The following is a 22091-nucleotide window of genomic DNA, read 5'->3' as shown; positions in this document are numbered from 1 at the left end:
TGCCCCTCTGCCTGCCTGATGGGTTCTAACCCTCCCTTGATCCCAGATGGTTCCTTGCCCTGAGCCTTGATCCTCTGTGACACACTGATACTCTAACCTTCTGATAGTGCAGATGCTCTTGACTCCCAAGAACTTGATGCCTATTCTCTGGATAGTCATGACCCCTCACTGACTCTGTGCTCAGGATAACCCTGAGCCTGCGATTCCTTGATGGTACTGATTTCTAATCCCCTAATAGAAACATAGAAACATAGAAAATAGGTGCAGGAGTAGGCCATTCGGCCCTTCGAGCCTGCACCGCCATTTATTATGATCATGGCTGATCATCCAACTCAGAACCCAGCCTTCCCTCCATACCCCCTGACCCCTGTAGCCACAAGGGCCATATCTAACTTCCTTTTAAACATAGCTAATGAACTGGCCTCAACAGTTTGCTGTGGCAGAGAATTCCACAGATTCACCACTCTCTGTGTGAAGAAGTTTTTCCTAACCTCGGTCCTAAAAGGCTTCCCCTCTATCCTCAAACTGTGACCCCTCGTTCTAGACCTCCCCAACATCGGGAACAATCTTCCCGCATCTAGCCTGTCCAATCCCTTTAGGATCTTATACGTTTCAATCAGATCCCCCCTCAATCTTCTAAATTCCAACGAGTACAAGCCCAGTTCATCCAGTCTTTCTTCATATGAAAGACCTGCCATCCCAGGAATCAATCTGGTGAACCTTCTTTGTACTCCCTCTATGGCAAAGATGTCTTTCCTCAGATTAGGGGACCAAAACTGCACACAATACTCCAGGTGTGGTCTCACCAAGGCCTTGTACAACTGCAGTAGTACCTCCCTGCTCCTGTACTCGAATCCTCTCGCTATAAATGCCAGCATACCGTTCGCCTTTTTCACCGCCTGCTGTACCTGCATGCCCACTTTCAATGACTGGTGTATAATGACACCCAGGTCTCGTTAATAGTGTGGCTTTTTAATCTCCTGATTGCCTCAAAACAAGACACCCTGATTTCCCCTAACTTTGATAATCCTGAGCATTGTTGGATCCAACTATTTAATTCTTAGTTTAGACTGTTTAATTGTTATTTTCTTTGCAGTTTAACAATTTATTATCTGCTTGCATTTAGGTATTTCTTATATGCTTATATCAGTTTAATATGCCTCTAGCGGCTATACAAAGTATAATTCTGGAATGCTTATTTGTTCTGCATTACTTGAATAAGTGCTTTTTGATTGGTTGAGAGTACTGCAGTATCTGAATGAGAACTTTCTCATTAGTTAACCCTTATCTACAAATTTGAATGGAATTCTTCCTCATCTCTGTGATATAAAATAGCTAAACACAAAGCAGTGCCATCTTATTCTTCTTAGCCTCTCTTCGAGCCTTTTGCTACTGTTTTCTTTGTTTTTTTAAACACTTATAAAATGATTATGAAGTACTAAGTTTTGCGCCTTTTCCCTGACTTCTGAAAGAACCTTGGATTTAAACATCAGAATCCAACAAGTGGTGTAGTCAACAAAGTTTTTGGAGATTTAGAACAATCAGACAAAGTGGAATTTTTGACACCTAAACCAAACTTCTCTGTTCCTCCTGTTGTTTGTGAGAAAATGGGTTCTGGATTTGAATATCAGATAGGAGTTAAGAGTGAAAAACTGCTGTGTTGCTATTTTTAAAAAAAACAGATCTGTAAACAAAAAAAAACATAAACCAGTAGAGCCACGTGCAAAACTGCTAGAGTGTGGATTATATATGCAAGCCGGTAGAGTGTCAAAAATTAAATTCGTAGAAAGACAATAGGTTTGTGCAAGCCAGTAGAGTGTGTGAGAAAATGTAAATACGTGCAAACTGGAGGAGCATGAGTTAAAAAAACTAATTTTGGGTTGCAGAACAACCTATTAAAATGTCGACTCCCAGCTATTAATATCTTGACACCCCAGTCAGAGAAATAAAAAGTATATAGGAATTAAAATTGATTTAATTCAATATATATTGTACATGTATTTGAAAAAAATAGAATTAAAATTCCTTATCTGAATCTTTGATGGTGGCTATTCTTGAATCTCTAACCCCATGATGGTTTCAGTCTCTCTATTTTCCTGTCTTTTTGGTCCAGTCTCCTCTGATCCTTTAATGCTCCAAAGCCCCTCCAACTGTCAACCCTAAAAGCCACTGATGCCCTCATCTTTACCCACCCATTCTAGCCACTTATTTGATTGCTACCCCAATCTGTCCCCCCCCCCATTTTCCTTAACGAACATCACCCCCAGCTCCTATTTCTCCTCCATAAACCCCTCAGCTTGGCTTCAGCCTCAAATGGTAAATTTGCCATTGGAAGGTAAATGCAATGTCCAAGGAATTAACATTACTTAAATTTGCAGTGGGAATTCCATGTTTAATGGCATAGGTGCCTTGCAGGAATCGCCATCCAGTACACCAATCTAGGTTCATTAGGATTTCTAGATCAATGAACTTAAAATGTACAGACTGAAAACTGAACAGAATTCAATGGAAATCATGAGGAAAAGAGCTAGGTGTCTTTGGCTTCATAATGAAAGGATTATCATAAGAGGAATGTTTGATTGGTCTGGGTCTGTGCTTTCTGGAATTCAGAAGGATGAGCGGGGGGATCTCATTGAAACCTTTTGAATGTTGAAAGGCCTAGGCAGAGTAGATGTGGAAAGGATGTTTCCCATGGTGGGAGAGTCTAGGACAAGAGGGCACAGCCTCAGAATAGAGGGGCGCCATTTCAAAACAGAGTTGCGGAGAAATTTCTTTAGCCAAAGGGTGGTGAATTTGTGGCATTTGTTGCCACATGCAGCTGTGGAGGCCAGGTCGTTGGGTGTATTTAAGGCAGAGATTGATAGGTTCTTGATTGCACATGACATCAAAGGTTACGGGGAGAAGGCTGGGAACTGGGTGGAGGAGGAGATAGAAAGAAAGGATCAGCCATGATTGAATGGCAGAGCAGACTCAATGGGCCAGATGGCCTAATTCTGCTGCTATGTCTTATGGTCTTATAATCAAATTTGAAGTACTTAATTCCTTTGTTCCAAGTTCTTGAAAAGAATGCTTCAATTTATTCATCACAATGTTCTGCAAGAATTTTGTTATCCTTCTGTAACAGCTGGATTCTGTTGCAGAAGCAACGACACAGCAAAATAGTAATTAAACTTGAGGAAGTTAGCATCCTATATTTTGTTAACTCCTGAAGCATATTTGAAAAGTGCCATACGGCATTCAGATCCTATGAAGAATTTTCCAGAGAGGCAGTTATTTCTCTCTTTTCTTGTTCGAAGTGGAATAGTTGCAATGCATTCGCTAGTCGTTATGGTTTTACTCTCCTGTCTATGTTTTGCTTGGCTTGCCAGCTCACTGTCCCTCAAGTACATGTCTGGGTGTCACACAGTGTAATGCCACCTAAGTGAATTTTTACATAGAAACAGTTAGCCAATAATTAAGTATTATTTTGGAATATTGTCAGAGAATTTACCAGTGGCATATCAAAACTGGATGAGGAGCCCTGCCAATGAGATTTCGCTCATTTGGTCTTTACTTAGAGTTTACAGAAAATAGCAGACTGCTGCCGTGAATCAATAAAACTGCAAGCAGGACTCTATTACTTTAGACTCAGAATTTAATAATATATATATTTTACCTCAACTCCAGCGAAATAGATATTCTTCGAGAAGGTCACTGCTATTCTTGAGTTGTAGGCATTTTCCTTTTGGTTTTTTAGTTTAATCACCAGATTGAATTTCTTCTGATTGGTTTGCACAACATAAGGATCTGAGCTGAAAGCATAAAGAGTTGATTCGCATTTAAGTTCATGAAATGCTATTTTTCATTGAGAAATTGTAAAAATGGTTGAGACAAAGTTCTTGAAAATAATGTTTTATTATCTATATAACGAAAAGAAATGTGGTTGTTGGCATAATGTGAGAAACCTTTTCTTCTGGACTCATAAGATGGATGGGTAAAAGAAAACAGAAACTTTGCACCTTGGGAAATACTTGCAACAATAAATGAATGTGCATTGAACCTTCATGACCCCAAATTGTCTGGAGAACGTGGATATCAATTAGCTCAGCAAAGTAGAAGTTTAGGAACAACAATAAATTTCAGAGAAGTAGTAACTACAAACACACTGTTAAAACAAAGATACAATAGTACTTGGACAGCAAAATGAAACTGAAGGCCAGAGAAGAGCAAGAAAATATCTATTAAATTACAAGGATTTACTTTTATCTTGTCTATAAATTAAGCAGAGCTTCTCAAGGGAAGGTTTTTTTCCCTTCAAAAACTTGGCAAGGGTTGGATCCTACAGGGAGCTGAGAGCATTGAACAAAAAAAACAACAATTAGGCACCAATCAAGAACCTGAGGGTTTTAAGGCAGTTTCTTTGGAAAAGGAAGGCCAGAGATTTTTAGATTAGAAGGTACTGAAATTAAAAGTGACATTATGTGAAGAAGAACTAAAAGTGAAGCAATCAAACGATCAGTGTTAGTTATACTTGAACATATACCCTCTCAAAATTTACAGAGGTGATCAAGAGAAGCAGCAGCAAACAAGGCACATTTTTGTAAACAAATTGAATTTCAAGTTTTACGACAAAAGCCTAATGCTGATGATGGGAATCTGAAATAAAACAAAATACTGGAAATGTTTATCAAAGGAGGGAGGAGAAGATGGCGGCGCGACGCAGTGCGTGGCCGTTCCAAATGAATATCGATATGTGTAACTAGGGGTGCCGTGCACAATCTGGATTTGATGGAGACAGCTGTGAGAAGCGCAGAAGAACATCTGGAGTAACTTCTGAAATGCCCTCTTCGCTGCCGCTGCTACTGTGCAATCGAGAATCTCCGGAGGGGAAGGCCTCAAATCCTCAGCTTTGCCTATTGCCTGTTGCCGGGGCCGGAGTCGAAGCGCTCGGCAGAGATGGTGCTCGGTGTCAGGAGGTGGTCCGAGGCTCGGAGTTTTTCGGACGGACCTGGAGTCGGACTGTGGTCGGACGCTTCCAGGATGCTGCATCAGCAAGTTGGCGGCGCTGGAGGTTTACCGACTGCGTAAGATGATGGGACTTTCGAGAGACTTCGTGACTTTTACTGTGCCATGGTCCGTTCTTATCAAATTACAGTATTGCTTTGCACTGTTGTAACTATATGTTATAATTATGTGGTTTTTGTTAGTTTTTAAGTCGGTTTGACATATGTTTTCGTGAAATCATTCCGGAAAAACACTATCATTTCTTAATGCATGCATAACTAAAATGACAATAAAAGGGGACTGCGTGTCCTCATAATCATAAATCAGACAGCATCTCTGGATAGAGCAACAGAGTAATCAATTCAGCTATTAAACAGAACCAGCAGTTGTTACATATCCTCTGAACTTTTGTTTCTTAAACTATACTCCCTTTTGTCATTGAATCTCCTGCTTTCCTTTCCTTCTGTTTGCACTGATCTCTGTACTTCTGCACTGAGATGTTCTCTGCATCGTGAAATAGGCTCTTCGGTAACCATTCCCGGGAGTGGTGGAACAAAGGATATGGACCATGAATGGGCAAAGGCAAGGTAGGTTAAATGTCAAAAGAAGTGCTACTGTAGGTAACAGAAATCCAGAAGACATGGGACAATTCCTAATGGCCTACCTGTTTCTCGACACTGTGGGAGACAAGGGAATATATTACTGAAATCGAGGAGCTCCTGAGCTCAATGGGGACCAATATTCTCGTGGGCAGATTTGTTAGAGCTGCTGGGGAGGGTTTCAACTAATTTGACAGGGGGGTGGGAACTGGAGTGAAGGCACTCAGAATAGGATGGATGGTGGAAAAATAACGATAGCGAACAGTCAGACTGTCAGGAAGGACAGGCAGGTGATGGCACTTAGTTGCAGCCAGCAGGCTGAGTATCAAATCATTAGGGACGCAGGATAAGAAAGGATAGCAAATACGGTACTCAAGGTTTTGTATCTAAATGCTTGTAGTATAAGAAACAAGATGGATGATCTTGTTGCACTATTACAGATTGCCTAGTATGATGCTGGTGGCTGGTAAAAAGACCCTTACCAGGAAGTGGTTATCACAGGAGAGCCCAACGTTAAACGCATGGATGGAAATTACAATGGATATTTACAAAATGGAGAAGGTAACAGCATCTGTTATTCATAAGTTGGAACAATTTGATTCATACTAGGAAAGGTGGTTTAACTACATAACACCTCATAGGCCTGATTTTATTTTCACAAATCAATGAATATGTTGTAAAAAAAAAAGATTACTCCCTCCTTGTACATAGTTTTCTCCTTTCGCTTATTCTATCTTTCCTTTATTTTCTATAAGTGTATACCTCAGAGAAATATTATGTGGAGATTTGTGACAAATATGAATATATGATATATAGGTACAGTGTCTGAAATACATCTTGTGGAAATGTTTGTTTGATGAAGAACTTCAATAAAAAATAAATTACGAAAAAAAGAAAATAAGGTAGGAGAAATAATAATGGGGGACAAGGAGGTGGCTGATGAACTAAATGAGTACTGTATTTTGCATCAGCCTTCACTGTGGAGGACACTAGCAGTATGCCTGATGTTGTAGTGTGTGAAGGAAGAGAAGTGGGTACAGTTACAATTACAGGAGAGAAGGTGCTCAAAAAGCTGAAAGACCTGAAAGTACTTAAGTCACCCGGACCAGATGAACTTCACCCTAGGGTTCTGAAAGAGGTAGCGTTAGAGATTGTGGTGGCATTAGCAATGATCTTTCAAAAATCATTGGACTCTGGCATGGTGCCAGAGGACTGGAAAATTGCAAATGTCACTCCACTCTTTAAGAAAAGTAGAGGGCAGCAGAAAGGAAATTATAGACCAGTTAGCCTGACCTCAGTGTTTGGGACGATGTTAGAGTCAATTGTTAAGGATGAGGTGATGGAGTACTTGGTGACACAGGACAAGATAGTACAAAGTCTGCATGTTTCCCTTCAGGGAAAATCCTGCCTGACAAACCTGTTGGAATTCTTTGAGGAGATTACAAGTAGGATAGATAAAGAGGATGTATTGGATGTTGTATATTTGGACTTTCAGAAGGCCTTTGACAAGGTGCCACACATGAGGCTGCTTACCAAGTTAAGGGACAGTGGTATTACAAGTAAGTTACTGACGTGGTTAGAGCATTGGTTGATTGGAAGAAGGCTGCGAGTAGGAATAAAAGGATCCTTTTCTGGTTGGCTGCCAGTGACTAGTGGTGTTCCACAAGGGTCGGTGTTAGGACCACTTCTTTTGATGCTGTGTATAAAAGATTTAGATGATGGCTTTGTTGGAAAGTTTGCAGATGATACAAAGATTAGTGGAGGGGCAGCTAGTATTGAGGAAACAGGTAGGATTCAGAAGGACTTAGACAGATTAGGAGAATGGGCAAGAAAATGGCAAATAAAATACAATGTTGGAAAATGCATAGTCACGCTCTTTGGTATTAGTCCACAAATTTATTTCTATTTTTTTAAAACGGGGAGAAAAATCCAAAAATCTGAGATGCAAAGGGAGTTGGGAGTCCTTGTGCAGAACACCCTAAAAGTTAACTCGCAGGTCGAGTCAGTGGAAAGGAAGCCAAATGCCATGTTAGCATTCATTTCAAGAGGTCTAGAATACAAGAGCAAGGATGTGATGCTGAGGCTTTATAAGGCACTGGTGAGGCTTCACCTTGAATATTGTGAACAATTTTGGGCCTCTCATCTTAGAAAAGATGTGCTGGCATTGGAGAGGGTCCAGAGGAGGTTCACAAGGATGATTCCAGGAATGAAAGGGTTATCATATGAGGAATGTTTGATGCCTATGGGTCTGTACTCGCTGGAATTCAGAAGGATGTGGGGGAATCTCATCGAAACCTTTTAGAAGTGGAAAGGATGTTTCCCATGGTGGGAGAGTCTAGGACAAGAGGGCACAGCCTCAGGATTGAGAGGCGCCCTTTCTAAACAGAGATGCAGAGAAACATCTTTCGGCAAATGGCGGTGAATTTGTGGCACTTGTTGCCACATGCAGTTGTGGAGGCCTGGGTGTTGGGTGTACTTAAGGCAGAGATTAATTGATTCTTGATTGGATATGGCATCAAAGGTTATGGGGAGAAGGCCGGGAACTAGGGTTGAGCAGGAGAAAAAAGAATGATCAGCCACGATTGAATCGTGGAGTAGACTTGATGGGCCAGATAGCCTAATTTTGCTCCTATGTCTTATGGTCTACTGGGTATCAAGCTGGTATTTCTGAATCTTTGCTGGAGAACTCGACCTGAAACGTCGACTGCACCTCTTCCTATAGATGCTGCTTGGCCTGCTGCGTTCACCAGCAACTTTGATGTATGTTGCTTGAATTTCCAGCATCTGCAGAATTCCTGTTGTATACAGAATTGTTCTCTTTCAGAAAGGAACCCGGGAAAAGCTTGGTAACTATAGATCAATGAGCCTGATATTAGTGGTAGGGAAGAGACAAGAGAAAAATTCTGAGTGAGAGAATTAATGATCACTTGGAAAGGCAGGGACTAATCAGAGATAACCAACATGGATTTGCCAAGGACAGACCCTGTACGGATAATTTTATTGAATTACTGTATTTAAACTGAGGGAGGTGTCGTAGATGTGAATTCATTGGATTTTAGAAAGCCTTTGATAAGGTCATACACGGCAAACCAGTTTAAAATGTTTCGGGCTGATGGGACGCAGGGCAGTTTTGCAATCTGGATCTTAAACTAATTTGACAATAAGAAACAGAGGACATTTGTAGAGGGTTGTTGGTAAAATTAGATATCTATGTTTAGCGTTGTCTAAAACGACTTGTGCTGGGACCCTTTTTATTTAAAATATACATGAATGACTTGGATGTGAATGTTGGAGGCAAGATCAGTATGTGTGTGGAGTGACACAAAGTTTACTAAGTTGTTAATACTGTGACAGATACTCTTAGATTGCAGAGAGATATCAATGTGTTAGTGAAATGAGCTGAAAATGTCATATGGAATTTAATCCAGTCAAGTGAGAGGTGAACAAAGTGCTGGAGGAACTCCACAAAGTTAGGTAGCATCTATAGAAATGAATAAGCAGTTGATGATTTGGACCAACACCGTTTATCAGATGTGAAGTGATACATTTTAGGAGAACTATGACATACATCATAAATGGTAGGAATAATAAGGAACAGAAGGAACTTGGACTACATGCATATACCCTTGAGATTGCATTGCAGGTAGACAGTATGGTTAAGAAGGCACTTGGCATATTGGCAGTCATTAGTTGGGGAACTGGAACAGAAGTAGGTGGGTTATGCTCTAAGTACTATACTACATGCAATTCTGATCACCAAGGTCTGGGATGAAAGTACGGTATTGGAGAAGGTACAGAAGAGAATCACAGGGACACTGCCTGTGATAGGGCAAGTCAGTTATGAGGAAAGACCGGAGATGCCAAAGCACAGCAGGCTGGCATGGGTGAATGGGACGGAGACACGATTAAGGTATTTTAAATTACAAGGGACTGCAGGTAGACTGCAGGAAATGTTGTTCCATTTCAGAGGTAGATAAAACTCGAGGACCTAGGTTTATGATAAGAAATTAGGGGGCACATCAGTGAGACATTCTTACCTTCTTCACCCAGAGAGTGAATGGACTATCTGAGAGTGTGTTTGAAAATGGGTTGTTGACAGCTTTCAAGAAGTAACAATATGAACACTTAGTCAGTGCACTCAGAGCCAAGAGCTGTGTAGGAGATTGAAACGGAAGGTTGTCAACTGGCTGCTGTGGATGGTTTGGACTGGTTGGTCTGTTTCATACTCGATGATTCTATGAAAATTCATCAATCTGAAAAGTTAGTTCTGATTCTGCACAGACATGGTTGACCAGCTGAGTATTTCCAGCACCTTTAGATTTGATGTTACAATTGTTATTACCTGTCACCCTTTATGTCTGCCTCGGCACTAAGCTTCAGGTCATTGATGCATTCCCCATCATCTCCACAATCTTTTGTAAAAGGCACCTGATGGATCGCAGAGCAAAATAAAACGCTTCATTATGTCGTGAAGAAAATTGCTTCATGAAGAAATCATGTGAGACTTGCATATTATCCAGTTCATGCACTGGCGTTTGTAAATATAAAAAATATAAATATAACAAACACAGATAAATATGAAAGTGCATTCTTTGTAATAAGCTCATTGAAATGGATCATAAGCTCCGTTAATCTAAAAAAATGCTCACAAATATTTATAATATCTAGATATAAAACACATTTGGTCATTATTATTTGAGCTTACACCAAACTTTCTTTTTCTAGTATGGGAGAGAATTCACACTTTTTAAAATGTACATTGAGAAACCGCACTGTGGGAAACCACATACACAAGTGGCATGTCTACCATAAGTTTAAATGGGTCTAGCTGGCACGAAAATGTTCATACCACTGGTCTGTAAATAGTAAGTAATTAGTGCAGACTGAGTGAGCTTTCCCCTGAATACACTGGAGCTAAAGCCTTGCAGCTTTTTTTTGATGATTGCATCACTGTTCTATGCTCAGATGCAGATATGACTTAGTAGTTAAATTAAGACATTAGAAATACAAAGGTTTCCCTGTGGAAAAATGCTACTGAGACATGAATTTTCATTTCCACTATCAGTGTTGTGAAAATTAAATGTAGCTAATCATCTCAAATTAAAAACAAAAATCAAGCCAATTATTAGTGAAGACAATCACAAACTATTAAATTGTCAGGAAAAAAAAAACATCTGATGCCCTTCTGGGGAGGAAATCTGTTATCCTTAACAAAAAGCAGAACAAACGCAATCTACTGAATCATTGCCAGATCCATATATTCTTAGTCAGCAGAAAAGGGATGGAAGACACCGTTAACAATGCTACCAATCAAAGCTAATCTCCTCTACACTCTCTCCAACACAACCACATCCTCCTTCCAACGTGGAAACCAGAACTACACACAATAGTTCAAGTGCAGTCTAACTAGTATTTTGTGACGTTGCAATATAATATTCTACTTTCTACATGCTATGCCCTGACCTGAGATCAAGTATTCCATATTGCTTCATCTGCCTTCTTCAGAGAGAGGATGTTTGCTAATGATTTTTAATTCTATGCACAAATTCTCAGCCAATGAGAATTTGTGCATGGAATTCAAAAGGTCTATGCCTGCATGCACCAAGACTTAAGACAAAATCCTGGCATGGCTTGATAGAAAGTGAAATAACATTCACACCACTACAGCTGCCGGCACTGACAGTCTTGAACCACTTATCCTTGCTATTTAATGGTGTACCATCACCAGTTTGCGCTGTCAACAAGCTGTGGGTCACCATTGACCAAAAACTCGACAGGAGTGTCTACATAAATACTGTAGCTGCAAAAGTTGGTTAAAGCTGCACATCCTGCAGTGACTGATACACTGCTGACACCTCAGTTTTTCTGCTATCAATAAGCCACAACTAAAGAGGGTATTTTCGACAATATTCAAAAAACTCTTTCCCATCCAGCTCACTACATTGTGCCTCAACCAAGGTCCTAATTAATTAAATCCACGTCCATTGCACAGTGGGTTACACTTACAAAGTGCTCTGTATTGATTGTCTAAGTTACTTCCACAGCCACAACCTCGACCACCAGGGTTTCAGGCATAATGGAACACCCCCAACCCCTGACTTGTAAATATATTCACCATTAGTACATCTAAACCTTGAAATCCCTTCCATGACAGCTCTGTGGGAATATATTCAACAGAAGGGCTGCATTGATTCAAGGAGCTAGTCCACCACCACTTCCTTAAGGACAGTTAAGGATGTGTAAGAAACATTGATCTTGACGTTACTGCTCAGAACTGCAAAACGGTATAAATTAATAAAAACTGGATATTGAGTTCTGAACTTATTCCAGAGATTCTATCTGCCTTTTTAAGAGGCCTGTTTCTCATATTCTTATGAATTCTATAGGCACCAGCAAGGAACAGATGCCTATATTCTCACCTCACAGAATCCCTTTGTCTCATTGACAGTAGTATGCTTGCTCATTGGGCTACACAGTAGCGATTTTCTGTTAGGTATTATTTCCATAATATGTAGGTAACCCAGTGACATTTAAGGAGCGTTTCATTTGTTTGTGCGTGCTTCGGTTGCACACAAGACAATTTAAATAAACCACTAGATGGCAGTAGCAACCATTCAGACCAAGTTAATATTGACACCAGCCTTAAAGAAAGGAAGATTTGTATATTTTATTATGTCTACTTCACATGCAAAACAGACCTTACAAAATGTTGTAATGTGGAAAGCCCTGACTAGAAAGTACATTGTCTGCTTCCCATGCAAAAGATAATGTAGTTAACTAATAAAATATCAGAAAAATAGTCCTGACGAAGGGTCTTGGCCCGAAATGTCGACTGTACTTCTTCCTATAGATGCTGCCTGGCCTGCTGCGTTCACCAGCATTTTGTGTGTGTTTTCAACTTTAAGATTGTTTAATGTCATTTCAAGTATAAAATTGCAAAGGAGAACAAAATAATTGTTACTCTGGAGCCGAAGTAGCCCAAAAAGGAAAATTTTAGACCAGTTAGCCTGACATTAGTGGTTGGGAAGGTGCTGGAGTCCATTATTAAGAATGAGGTTTCAGGGTACTTGGAGGCACGTGATAAAATAAGCTAAAATCAGCATGCTTTTGCTAAGGGGAACTTTTGCCTGACGAATCTGTTGGAATTCTTTGAGGAAATAATGGGGAAGATAGACAATGAAGAGTAAGTGGATGTTGTTTACATGATTTTCAGAAGGCCTTTGACAAGTTGCTGCACATGAGGCTGCTTAACACGATAACAGCCCATGGTATTACAGGAAAGACAGAATAGACAGAGTATATGGATAGGGCATGGATAGAGGATTAGCTGACTGGCAGGAGGTAAAGATAAAGGGGACATTTCCTGTTTGGCAGCTGGTGACTAGAGGTGTTCCACAGGGGTCAGAGTTGGGACTGCTTCTCCTCACATTATGGATGCCTCTGGGCCTATACTCACTGGAATTTAGAAGATTGAAGGGGTATCCCATTCAAACCTACTAATATTGAAAGGCCTAGATAGACTGGATGTGGAGAGGATGTTTCCTATTTTCGGGGAGACTAGGACCAGAGGACATGGCCTCAGAACAGAGGGATGTCCATTCAGAACAAAGATGAGGAGGAATTTCTTTAGCCAGAGGACAGTGAATCTGCGGAATTCACTGCCACAAACACCTGTGGAAGCCAAGTCATTGGGTATATTTAAAGTGGAGGTTTTATAGATTCTTAGTTGGACAGGTGTCTAAGTTATGGGGAGAAGGCAGAGAAAGGAGTTGAGAGAAATAATAAATCAACCATGACTGGAAAGGCAGAGCAGACTCTGTGGGCAAATGGCCTAATTCTGCTGCTCTGTCTAATGGTCTTATTCCATTGCCAGAAAGTAAGACTAGTTACTTTTTGTATCTTAAAGTGTGCCACATCTGCGCCAGGTGCATCGAGCTGCAGCTCCTTAGGGACCGCATTAGGGAACTGGAGATGCAGCTCGATGACCTTTGTCTGGTTAGAGAGAGTGAGGAGGTGATAAATAGGAGCTATAGGCAGGTAGTCACACTGGGGCCTGGGGAGACAGATAAGTGTGTAACAGTCAGGAGAGGGAAGGACAAGAGTCAGAAGATGAGTACCCCTGTGGCTGTCCCCCTTAACAATAAGTACTCCTGCTTGAGTACTGTTGGGGGGACACCCTACCTGGGGGAAGCAACAGTGGCCATGCCTCTGGCACAGAGTCTGGCCTTGTGGCTCAGAAGGGTAGGGAAAGGAAGAGGATGGCAGTAGTGATAGGGGACCCTATAGTTAGGGGGTCAGACAGGTGATTCCCTGGACGCAGGAAAGGAGCACGGATGGTAGCTTGCCTCCTAGGTGCCAGGGTCTGGGATGTTTCTGAATGCGTCCATGATACCCTGAAGTGGGAAGGAGAACAGCCAGAGGTCGTGGTACATATTGGTACCAACGACAAAGGTAGGAGGTCCTTAGAGCAGACTACAGGGAGTTAGGAAGGAAGTTGAGGAGCAGGACCACAAAGATAGTAATCTTGGGAATACTGTTTGTGCCACATGACAATGAGTATAGGAATAGAGTGAGGTGGAGGATAAATGCGTGGCTGAGGGATTGGAGCAGGGGACAGAGATTCAGATTTCTGGATCATTGGGACCTCTTTTGGGGCAGGAGTGACCTGTACAAAAAGGGCGGATTGCACTTGACTACCAGGAGGATCAATACCCTGGTGGGGAGGTTTGCTAAGGCTATTGGGGAGAGTTTAAACGAGGATTGCTGGGTATGGGAACCAAACTGAAGAGATGGAGGAAGAGGCGGTTGGCTCACAAATAGAGAAAGCTTGGAGTCAGTGTGAGAGGGATGATAGGCTGGTGACAGAGAAGAGACGTGCTCAGACCGATGGATTGAGATGTGTCTATTTTAATGCGAGGAATATTATGAACAAGGTGGATGAACTTAGAGCGTGGATCAGTGCTTGGAACTATAATATTGTAGCTATTACAGAGACTTGGATGGCTGAGGGGCAGGAATGGTTACTTGGAATGCCAGGCTTTAGATGTTTCAGAAGGGACAGAGAGGGAGGCAAAAGAGGTGGGGGCATGGCACTGTTGATCAGAGATAGTGTCACAGCTGTAGAAAAAAAGGAAGACATGGAGGGATTGTCTACAGAGTCTCTGTGTGTGGATGTTAGGAAAAGGAAGGGGTCAATAACTCTACTGAGTGTTTCTTTATCGACCACCCAATAGTAACAGAGACATTGAGGAGCAGATAGGGAGACAGATTCTGGAAATGTGTAATAATAACAGGGTTGTCATGGTGGGAGATTTTAATTTTCCAAACATCGATTGGCATCTCCTGAGAACAAGGAGTTTAGATGGGATGGAGTTTGTTAGGTGTGTTCAGGAAGGTTTCCTGACACAGTATGTAGATAAGCCTACAAGAGGAGAGGCTGTACTTGACCCGCTATTGGGAAATGAACCTGGTCAGGTGTCAGGTCTCTCAGTGGGAGAGCATTTTGGAGATAGTGATCAGCATTCTATCTCCTTTACCATAGCATTGGAGAGGGATAGGAACAGACAAGTAAGGAAAGCGTTTAATTGGTGTAAGGGGAAATATGAGGCTATCAGGCAGGAATTTGGAGGCATAAATTGGGAACAAATGTTCTCAGGGAAACGTACAGAAGAAATGTGGTAAATGTTTAGGAGATATTTGCATGGAGTTTTGCATAGGTACGTTCCAATGAGACAGGGAAAAGATGATAAGGTACAGAAACCGTGGTGTACAAAGGCTGTTGTAAATCTAGTCAAGAAGAAACTAAGAGCTTATGAGAGGTTCAAAAAACAAGGTAATGATAGAGATCTAGAAGATTATAAGGCTAGCAGGAAGGAACTTAAGAAAGAAATTAGGAGAGCCAGAAGGGGCCATGAGAAGGCCTTGGTGGACAGGATTAAGGAAAACCCCAAGGTATTCTACAAGTATGTGAAGAGCAGGAGGATAAGACCAATCAAGTGTGACAGTGGAAAAGCGTGTATGGAGCACGAGGAGAGAGCATAGGTACTTAATGAGTACTTTGCTTCAGTATTCACTACGGAAAAGGATCTTGGTGATTGTAGGGATGACTTGCAGTGGATTGAAAAGCTTGAGCATGTAGATATTAAGGTAGAGGATGTGCTGGAGCTTTTGGAAAGCATCATGTTGGATAAGTCACCAGGACCGGACAAGATGTACCCCAGGTTACTGTGGGAAGTGAGGGAAGAGATTGCTGAGCCTCTGGTGATGATCTTTGCATCATAAATGGGGATGGGAGAGGTTCTGAGGATTGGAGGGTTGTGGATGCTGTTCCTTTATTCAAGAAAAGGAGTAGAGATAGCCCAGGAAATTATAGACCAGTGAGTCTTACTTCATTGGTAGGTAAGTTGATAGAGAAGATCCTGAGAGACAGGATTTATGAACATTTGGAGAGGCATTATATGATTAGGAATAGTCAGCATGGCTTTGTGAAAGGCAGGTCATGCCTTACAAGCCTGATTGAATTTTTTGAGGATGTGAGTAAACACATTGATGATGGTAGAGCAGTAGATATAGCATATATAGATTTCAGCAAGTCATTTGACAAGGTACCCCATGCAAGGCTTATTGAGAAAGTAAGGAGGCATGGGATCCAAGGGGAGATTGATTTGTGGATCCAGAACTAGCTTGCCCACAGAAGGCAGAGAGTGGTTGTAGACGGGTCATATTCTGCATGGAGGTCGGTGACCAGTGGTGTGACTCAGGGATCTGCTCAGGAACCCCTACTCTTCGTGATTTTTATAAATGACCTGGATGAGGGAGCGGAGGGATGGGTTAGTAAATTTGCTGATGTCACAAAGGTTGGGGGTGTTGTGGCTATTGTGGAGGGCTGTCAAAGGTTACAACGGGACATTGGTAGGATGCAAAACTGGGCTGAGAATTGGCAGATGGAGTTCAACCCAGATAAGTGTGAGGTGGTTCATTTTGGCAGGTCAAATATGATGGCAGAATATAGTATTAAAGGTAATACTCTTGGCAGCGTGGAGGGATTTTGGGGTCTGAGTCCATAGGACATGCAAAGCTGCTGCGCAGGTTGACTCTGTGGTTAAGAAGGCATACGGTGTATTGGCCTTCATCAATCGTGGGATTGAGTTTAAGAGCCGAGAGGTAATGTTACTGCATTATAGGACCGTGGTCAGACCCCACTTGGAGTACTGTGCTCAGTTCTGGTTGCCTCACTACAGGAAGGATGTGGAAACCATAGAAATAGTGCAGAGGAGATTTACAAGGATGTTGCCTGGATTGGGGAGCATGCCTTATGAGAATAGGTTGAGTGAACTGAGCCTTTTTTCCTTGGAGCAACGGAGGATGAGAGGTGATCTGACAGAGGTGTATAAGATGATGAGAGGCATTGATCATGTGGATAGTCAGGGGCTTTTCCCCACAGTTGAAGTGGCTAGCATGAGAGGGCATAGTTTTAAGGTGCTTGGAAGTAGGTACAGAGGGGGTGTCAGAGTTAAGTTTTTTACTCAGACAGTGGTAAGTGCATGGAACTGGCTGCCGACAATGGTGGTGGAGGTGGATACGACAGCGTCTTTTAAGAGACTCCTGGATAGGTACATGGAGCTCAGAAAAATAGAGGGCTATTGGTAGCCCTAGGTAAGAACATGCTCGGCACAGCTTTGTGGGCCGAAGGGCCTGTATTGTGCTGTGGATTTTTCTTTCTATGTTTAAATGGGCACTGCACATATACTGCTTATGTCAATGATGAAATCATCAAAAAAAATTTAAAGTTAGTACTGCCTTGCTTTAGGGAATTGTTATGCTGGCTTATGGTGGCCTGCTTTAACGAGACATTCATTTCTATTTATAATTGTGCCATTCCATTGCCAGAAATTAGACTAGACACTTCTCGGATCTTAAATGGAGACTGCAAATAAAGCTTATGCCAGCACTGAAATTATCAAAAAATTTGTAAAGTTAGTACTTCCTTGCTTTAGGAAACTGTTATGCAGGCTTGCTTTGCTTTAACTGTTACAACCTGGTTACATTTTACAGGCAATCTTTCAGTTGTTGCTTCCTCGATAGCAGAAATCAGTGCAAACACTTCAAAACAGCTTCCTACCTGTGATTTTACGCATTAGATGCAATTTTTAGGCAATAACTTATTTAGTAAGGACTCTTCTGAATAACAAATTCTTGGCACTGTTAAACATAGATATGAAATAGATTATACAATTATAAATTGTTAAATTACCAAAGCTTTCTTTGAATTTGGCAGGTCAACATCCAACACCGGTCCTTTCTCTGGATTTGATAAATTGAACTCCACTAGGATTTCAACAGGATTGAGAAAATCTGGAGCGTCCTAAAATTTGGTAAGAAATAAACAGACAGTTTGGACAAATGAATATTTCAGATTGCTGAGTCACACAAAATGCACATTTTCATATAAAGTAAAAAACAACAATGATAACCTGTGACAGTTACACTTATCAATCCTCAACAAGAAGGGGCAAACATACAAATGGTAACCCATCAGTTAGAAAGTCTTATCATATTATTAACAGCAAGTTAACGAATGAGACAAACAGTTCTTATCAATGTTTGATAATCTGAAGCATTGGTGGTAATATGTGTTTAGTCTGGGGGAGATCCAATTTTTTGAGTATCTTAACTTGGCAGTGACAGGCTTTATTACAGTTTTGATTGAGGCAGACAAAGAGAAAGAGGTCTAAGAGGTATGTTCTCTGTTTAATACTATGATGAACCGATGTACCCTTGATCAATTCTAGTTTCTAAGCTTAAGACTAGTATCCATGTTAAACATGGGAAATCTGATATAGAATGAAAGGATAGAAATTGGGTATGGAAGAGTTATGGGCATTTACATCAATGTTGTATAAAGTGGGAATACTGTTGACATTCTTGCACTAACACACCCACATTTATCTGCTTCCCTCTCATTGATCCCTTAGGAACTCTAGGAACAGAGATTTCACATCATTACTTATAATGGGATTCCTACAAGAGGACTACAACTTAGATGTGGTTTGGAGACTTGCATGCATCAATGGACCAGAGTGCAATGCTGGTTGGAATCATGGCTTTATGCTTTGGCTCCTGGTAGGGTCAGCCATGCCAAACAGGTCAAAGGGCAGAGGCCAGACAGAATGGATCACCAGTCCTCCAAGTTCAAGGGTTCAGCTCAGGGCTAACAACCCTGACTGGTCAAGCAAGACACTGTAATGGAAACAGCAATGAAGACTCTTTCTACAACTGTTAGTGATGATATTCCTGAATCTCCACTTGGTGTATGCATGGCTGGCAGTAATAAAATCTGAGAGGAAGCTACTGGCATGATGAAGGAAGGGCTGAACATCGCCAAGACCAAGATAAAATTGTTTTCTAGAACGTACAAATCATGTACAACACTGGAAAGCTAGCACAAATAACTGCAGAAATGCGCCATTACAGCCCACATATATTGGGCATCAGCGAAAGCCCTATAGTCCTGATGAAGATTCTCAGCCCAAAACAATGACTTCTTACTCTTTTCCATAGGTGGTGCCTGGCCTACTGAGCTCCTCCAGCATTTTGTGTGTGTTGCTTGGATTTTCAGCATCTGCAGATTTTCTCTTGTTTGCGATCAGTGAAAGCAGATGAACGGGGTCTGGCAGACTAATGCCAGCAACTGGTGAAACACTGTTACACTCAGAAAGGAAAGGTGGTCAGTGTCATGCGGGTGTGGCTGTCAATTTGAAGAAAAGCATCGAGCAGAGCTTGCTGGAGTGGAAATCAATCAAGAGTAGTCTGATGAGAGTCAGACTGAAAGGGACAACATATGGGGATTTTGTTTGGGTCAAATTGCTGGTGCATGACAGAGAGCAACTTGCCAAGCTCTTGTCTTTTCACACCAGGAGCCTCTGGAAGATCCTCCCCATCTTCTGGCCAAGAAAGAACTGCAACCACGCCCTGCTCCTTCAGTGTCTCCAAGAGGATATGGCCACAATCATCATGAGGAAACATTGGAGATGGATTGGGCACATGTTGAAAAGAGAAGTCAACTCCATTATCAAGACAGCACTTCATTGGACCCCTGAAGGGCAGAGGAAAGGCAGGAGATCAAAGACAACTTGACGCTGTACCACAGAGGCAGAAATAAGGACCCTGAACCACACCTGGGGCACGATAGAGAAGAAGGCCAAGAATAGACAGGGATTGAGGACCTTCATTGCTGTTCTAAATGCTAGCTGTGTAATGGGCCTTAAGTATTGTATGTTAGTTATAATGGGATTAGAGATTATTTCCCCAAATGAAGCTCGAGTCTTTTCCAACCTATACACCCTACTTGCTCCTAGGTTATGTGTTCTTCTTCCAGATCATACCCTGTTTTAAGGGGGCAGCATGGTCGCCTGGTGGTTAGCATAATGACTTACAGTGCCAGCTGTAAGACCAGGGTTCAACTCTCATTGCTGTCTGTAAGGAGTTGGTACGTTCTCCCCATGACATGTGGATTTCCTCCAGGTGCTCCTGTTTCTTCCGACATACCAAAGATGAACGAGTTGGGCTCAGTAAATTGTTGGCATGCTATGTTGATGCCTGAAGCACGGTGACTCTTGCAAGTTGTGCCCATTACATGTTGAAGTCTGTTAGACTTTGACACTAAACAATGCATCTCTCTCTGTTTTGATACTTCAATGTACTTGTGACAAATGGAAGCTAATACTTATAATCTTTAAGATTATTCGTCAGTCTAGATTCCAAACCTGTTTAACAATATACCTAGACACACACACAAAACAAGCACCTTCCTTCTCCTGCTTACATAAACAGTTTCAGCAAAAATTGAAGTCAGTAATTTGATTTGTCTCCTCCAAATTTTACTTGATTTGCTGTGTTGCTGTTTTTCAATTAACTTAGTAACTATAGATTCCATTTTTTTTTGCATGGAATGAAATTTGCAAAATAGAAAGAAGTGGTCATTTATCCAATGTCAATTACAACTGTTGATGAATCTTTAGAGGACTGGGTAATTGATATAATCATGTGCAAGGAAGAGATGATGAGCATAAGGAAAGCTTTCACTTTAGTGATGAATGGTAATAGAGATAGATACCCTAACTCGTCACAATCATTGCCTATTATTTTAAAGAGTATTTTTAACATGAACAAGGATTAAAACCACTACACTTAAAGTTAAAATTTTGCTTTTGATTCTTTAATTATGTCTCTACATGCAATCATGTCAATATTTATTTCCTGAGCCCTATGTTACATGCTCAGTTCTAACCTAAAATATATCTGAAGTCAGGGCAGGGGGTTAAAAGAGAAATTGATATCTCTTCAAGGAGAGATAAGTCGGCATTGGAGACAGTACACTTTTCTATAGTTGGAGACTGCTCTGAGGTGTTTACCTCCCAAAGCTTATTCTTGTAATTAGAGATTGACTCTGAACACAGAACTGCAACCCTGGTTATAAATCATCATGAATTTTACAATCATTACAAATGAATTTAATAATCATTTTTATAAACATTACAAATCATTATCACTTCCTGACCTTGTATCTAGATGACCATCTAGGGTGAGAATTGTATCAATTAAGACCATTATGACCAGAATAGGATTTGTGCTGGACATCATCAATCTAAATATCTGGGCTATATTCGAATACCAGAGGGAAAATAACAACATGTTAAGTTGCTCAAAATTCTGTATCCTTAAACAGTATCCAGAGATACAATGAATCATTTCTGAAAATAAGTCTTGCCATTCCAAGGTAAAAATGAATGATTTGTAAGAAAATTTGCCTTCCAGAGTTAGAAGCAAGAAAACTATAAGGAGTAGAATTTAAACTTTCTTTCTCATTTATTAATTCTTTATTGTAGTCAGAGGTTCGTTGTCTGGTCAATCTCTAGAGCATTAATTGCATGTAATAGAACATAGAACAGTACTGCATAATCCAGGCCCTTCAGCCCACAATGTTGTGCTGATCTTTTAACCTACTCCAAGGTCAATTTAACACTTCCCTGACAAACAGCCCTCCAATTTTCTTTCATAGATGTTCTGCCAATTGGAGAATATAGGGCTATTACAGACCAATGCTATCCCTGCCTGCTGTTCAAATATCCATTTGCATGAGGGCTTGATAGTGCTTCTGATGTGGGTTCACATTTAGGAATGGTTACCCCATTGAATCACTATGTAATATATCATAAAGTCACAGAGCACTACGCAACAGAAAGAGGCCTTCCAACCCATCTAGTCAGGGTTGAACTGTTATTTTGCCTAGTCCCATTGACCTGTACTTCAACCACTGCCCTCCATACCCCTGCCATCCACCTACTTACCCAAATTTCTCTTAAATGTTGCACTTGAACTTGCATCCCCCATTTCTACTGGCAACTTGCATCAACCTCTCAACGAGAAAGCTCCCCCTCAGGCTCCCCTTAATTATTTCAGCTTTCACCCTTAAACTATGATCTTTAGCTCCAGGCTCAGCCACCGTCA

At 41.2% G+C, this 22091-nt stretch overlaps 1 protein-coding gene across 1 annotated transcript in view; it reads right to left on the bottom strand.

The window, feature by feature from the left end:
- Positions 1-22091, bottom strand: part of itga1 (integrin, alpha 1) — a 227008-nt gene that overhangs the window by 60851 nt on the left and 144066 nt on the right. The window contains exons 19-21 of the mRNA XM_063042906.1: positions 17836-17946; positions 9925-10010; positions 3656-3791 (exon numbers count right to left, since the gene is read on the bottom strand). Coding sequence (XP_062898976.1) covers positions 3656-3791; positions 9925-10010; positions 17836-17946 — 333 coding nt within the window. The remainder of the gene's footprint in view (positions 1-3655; positions 3792-9924; positions 10011-17835; positions 17947-22091) is intronic.

This window comes from Mobula hypostoma, chromosome 3 (assembly GCF_963921235.1).
Source record: "Mobula hypostoma chromosome 3, sMobHyp1.1, whole genome shotgun sequence".
Taxonomy (NCBI): domain Eukaryota; kingdom Metazoa; phylum Chordata; class Chondrichthyes; order Myliobatiformes; family Myliobatidae; genus Mobula; species Mobula hypostoma.
This window is presented reverse-complemented; position numbering and strand designations above follow the sequence as displayed.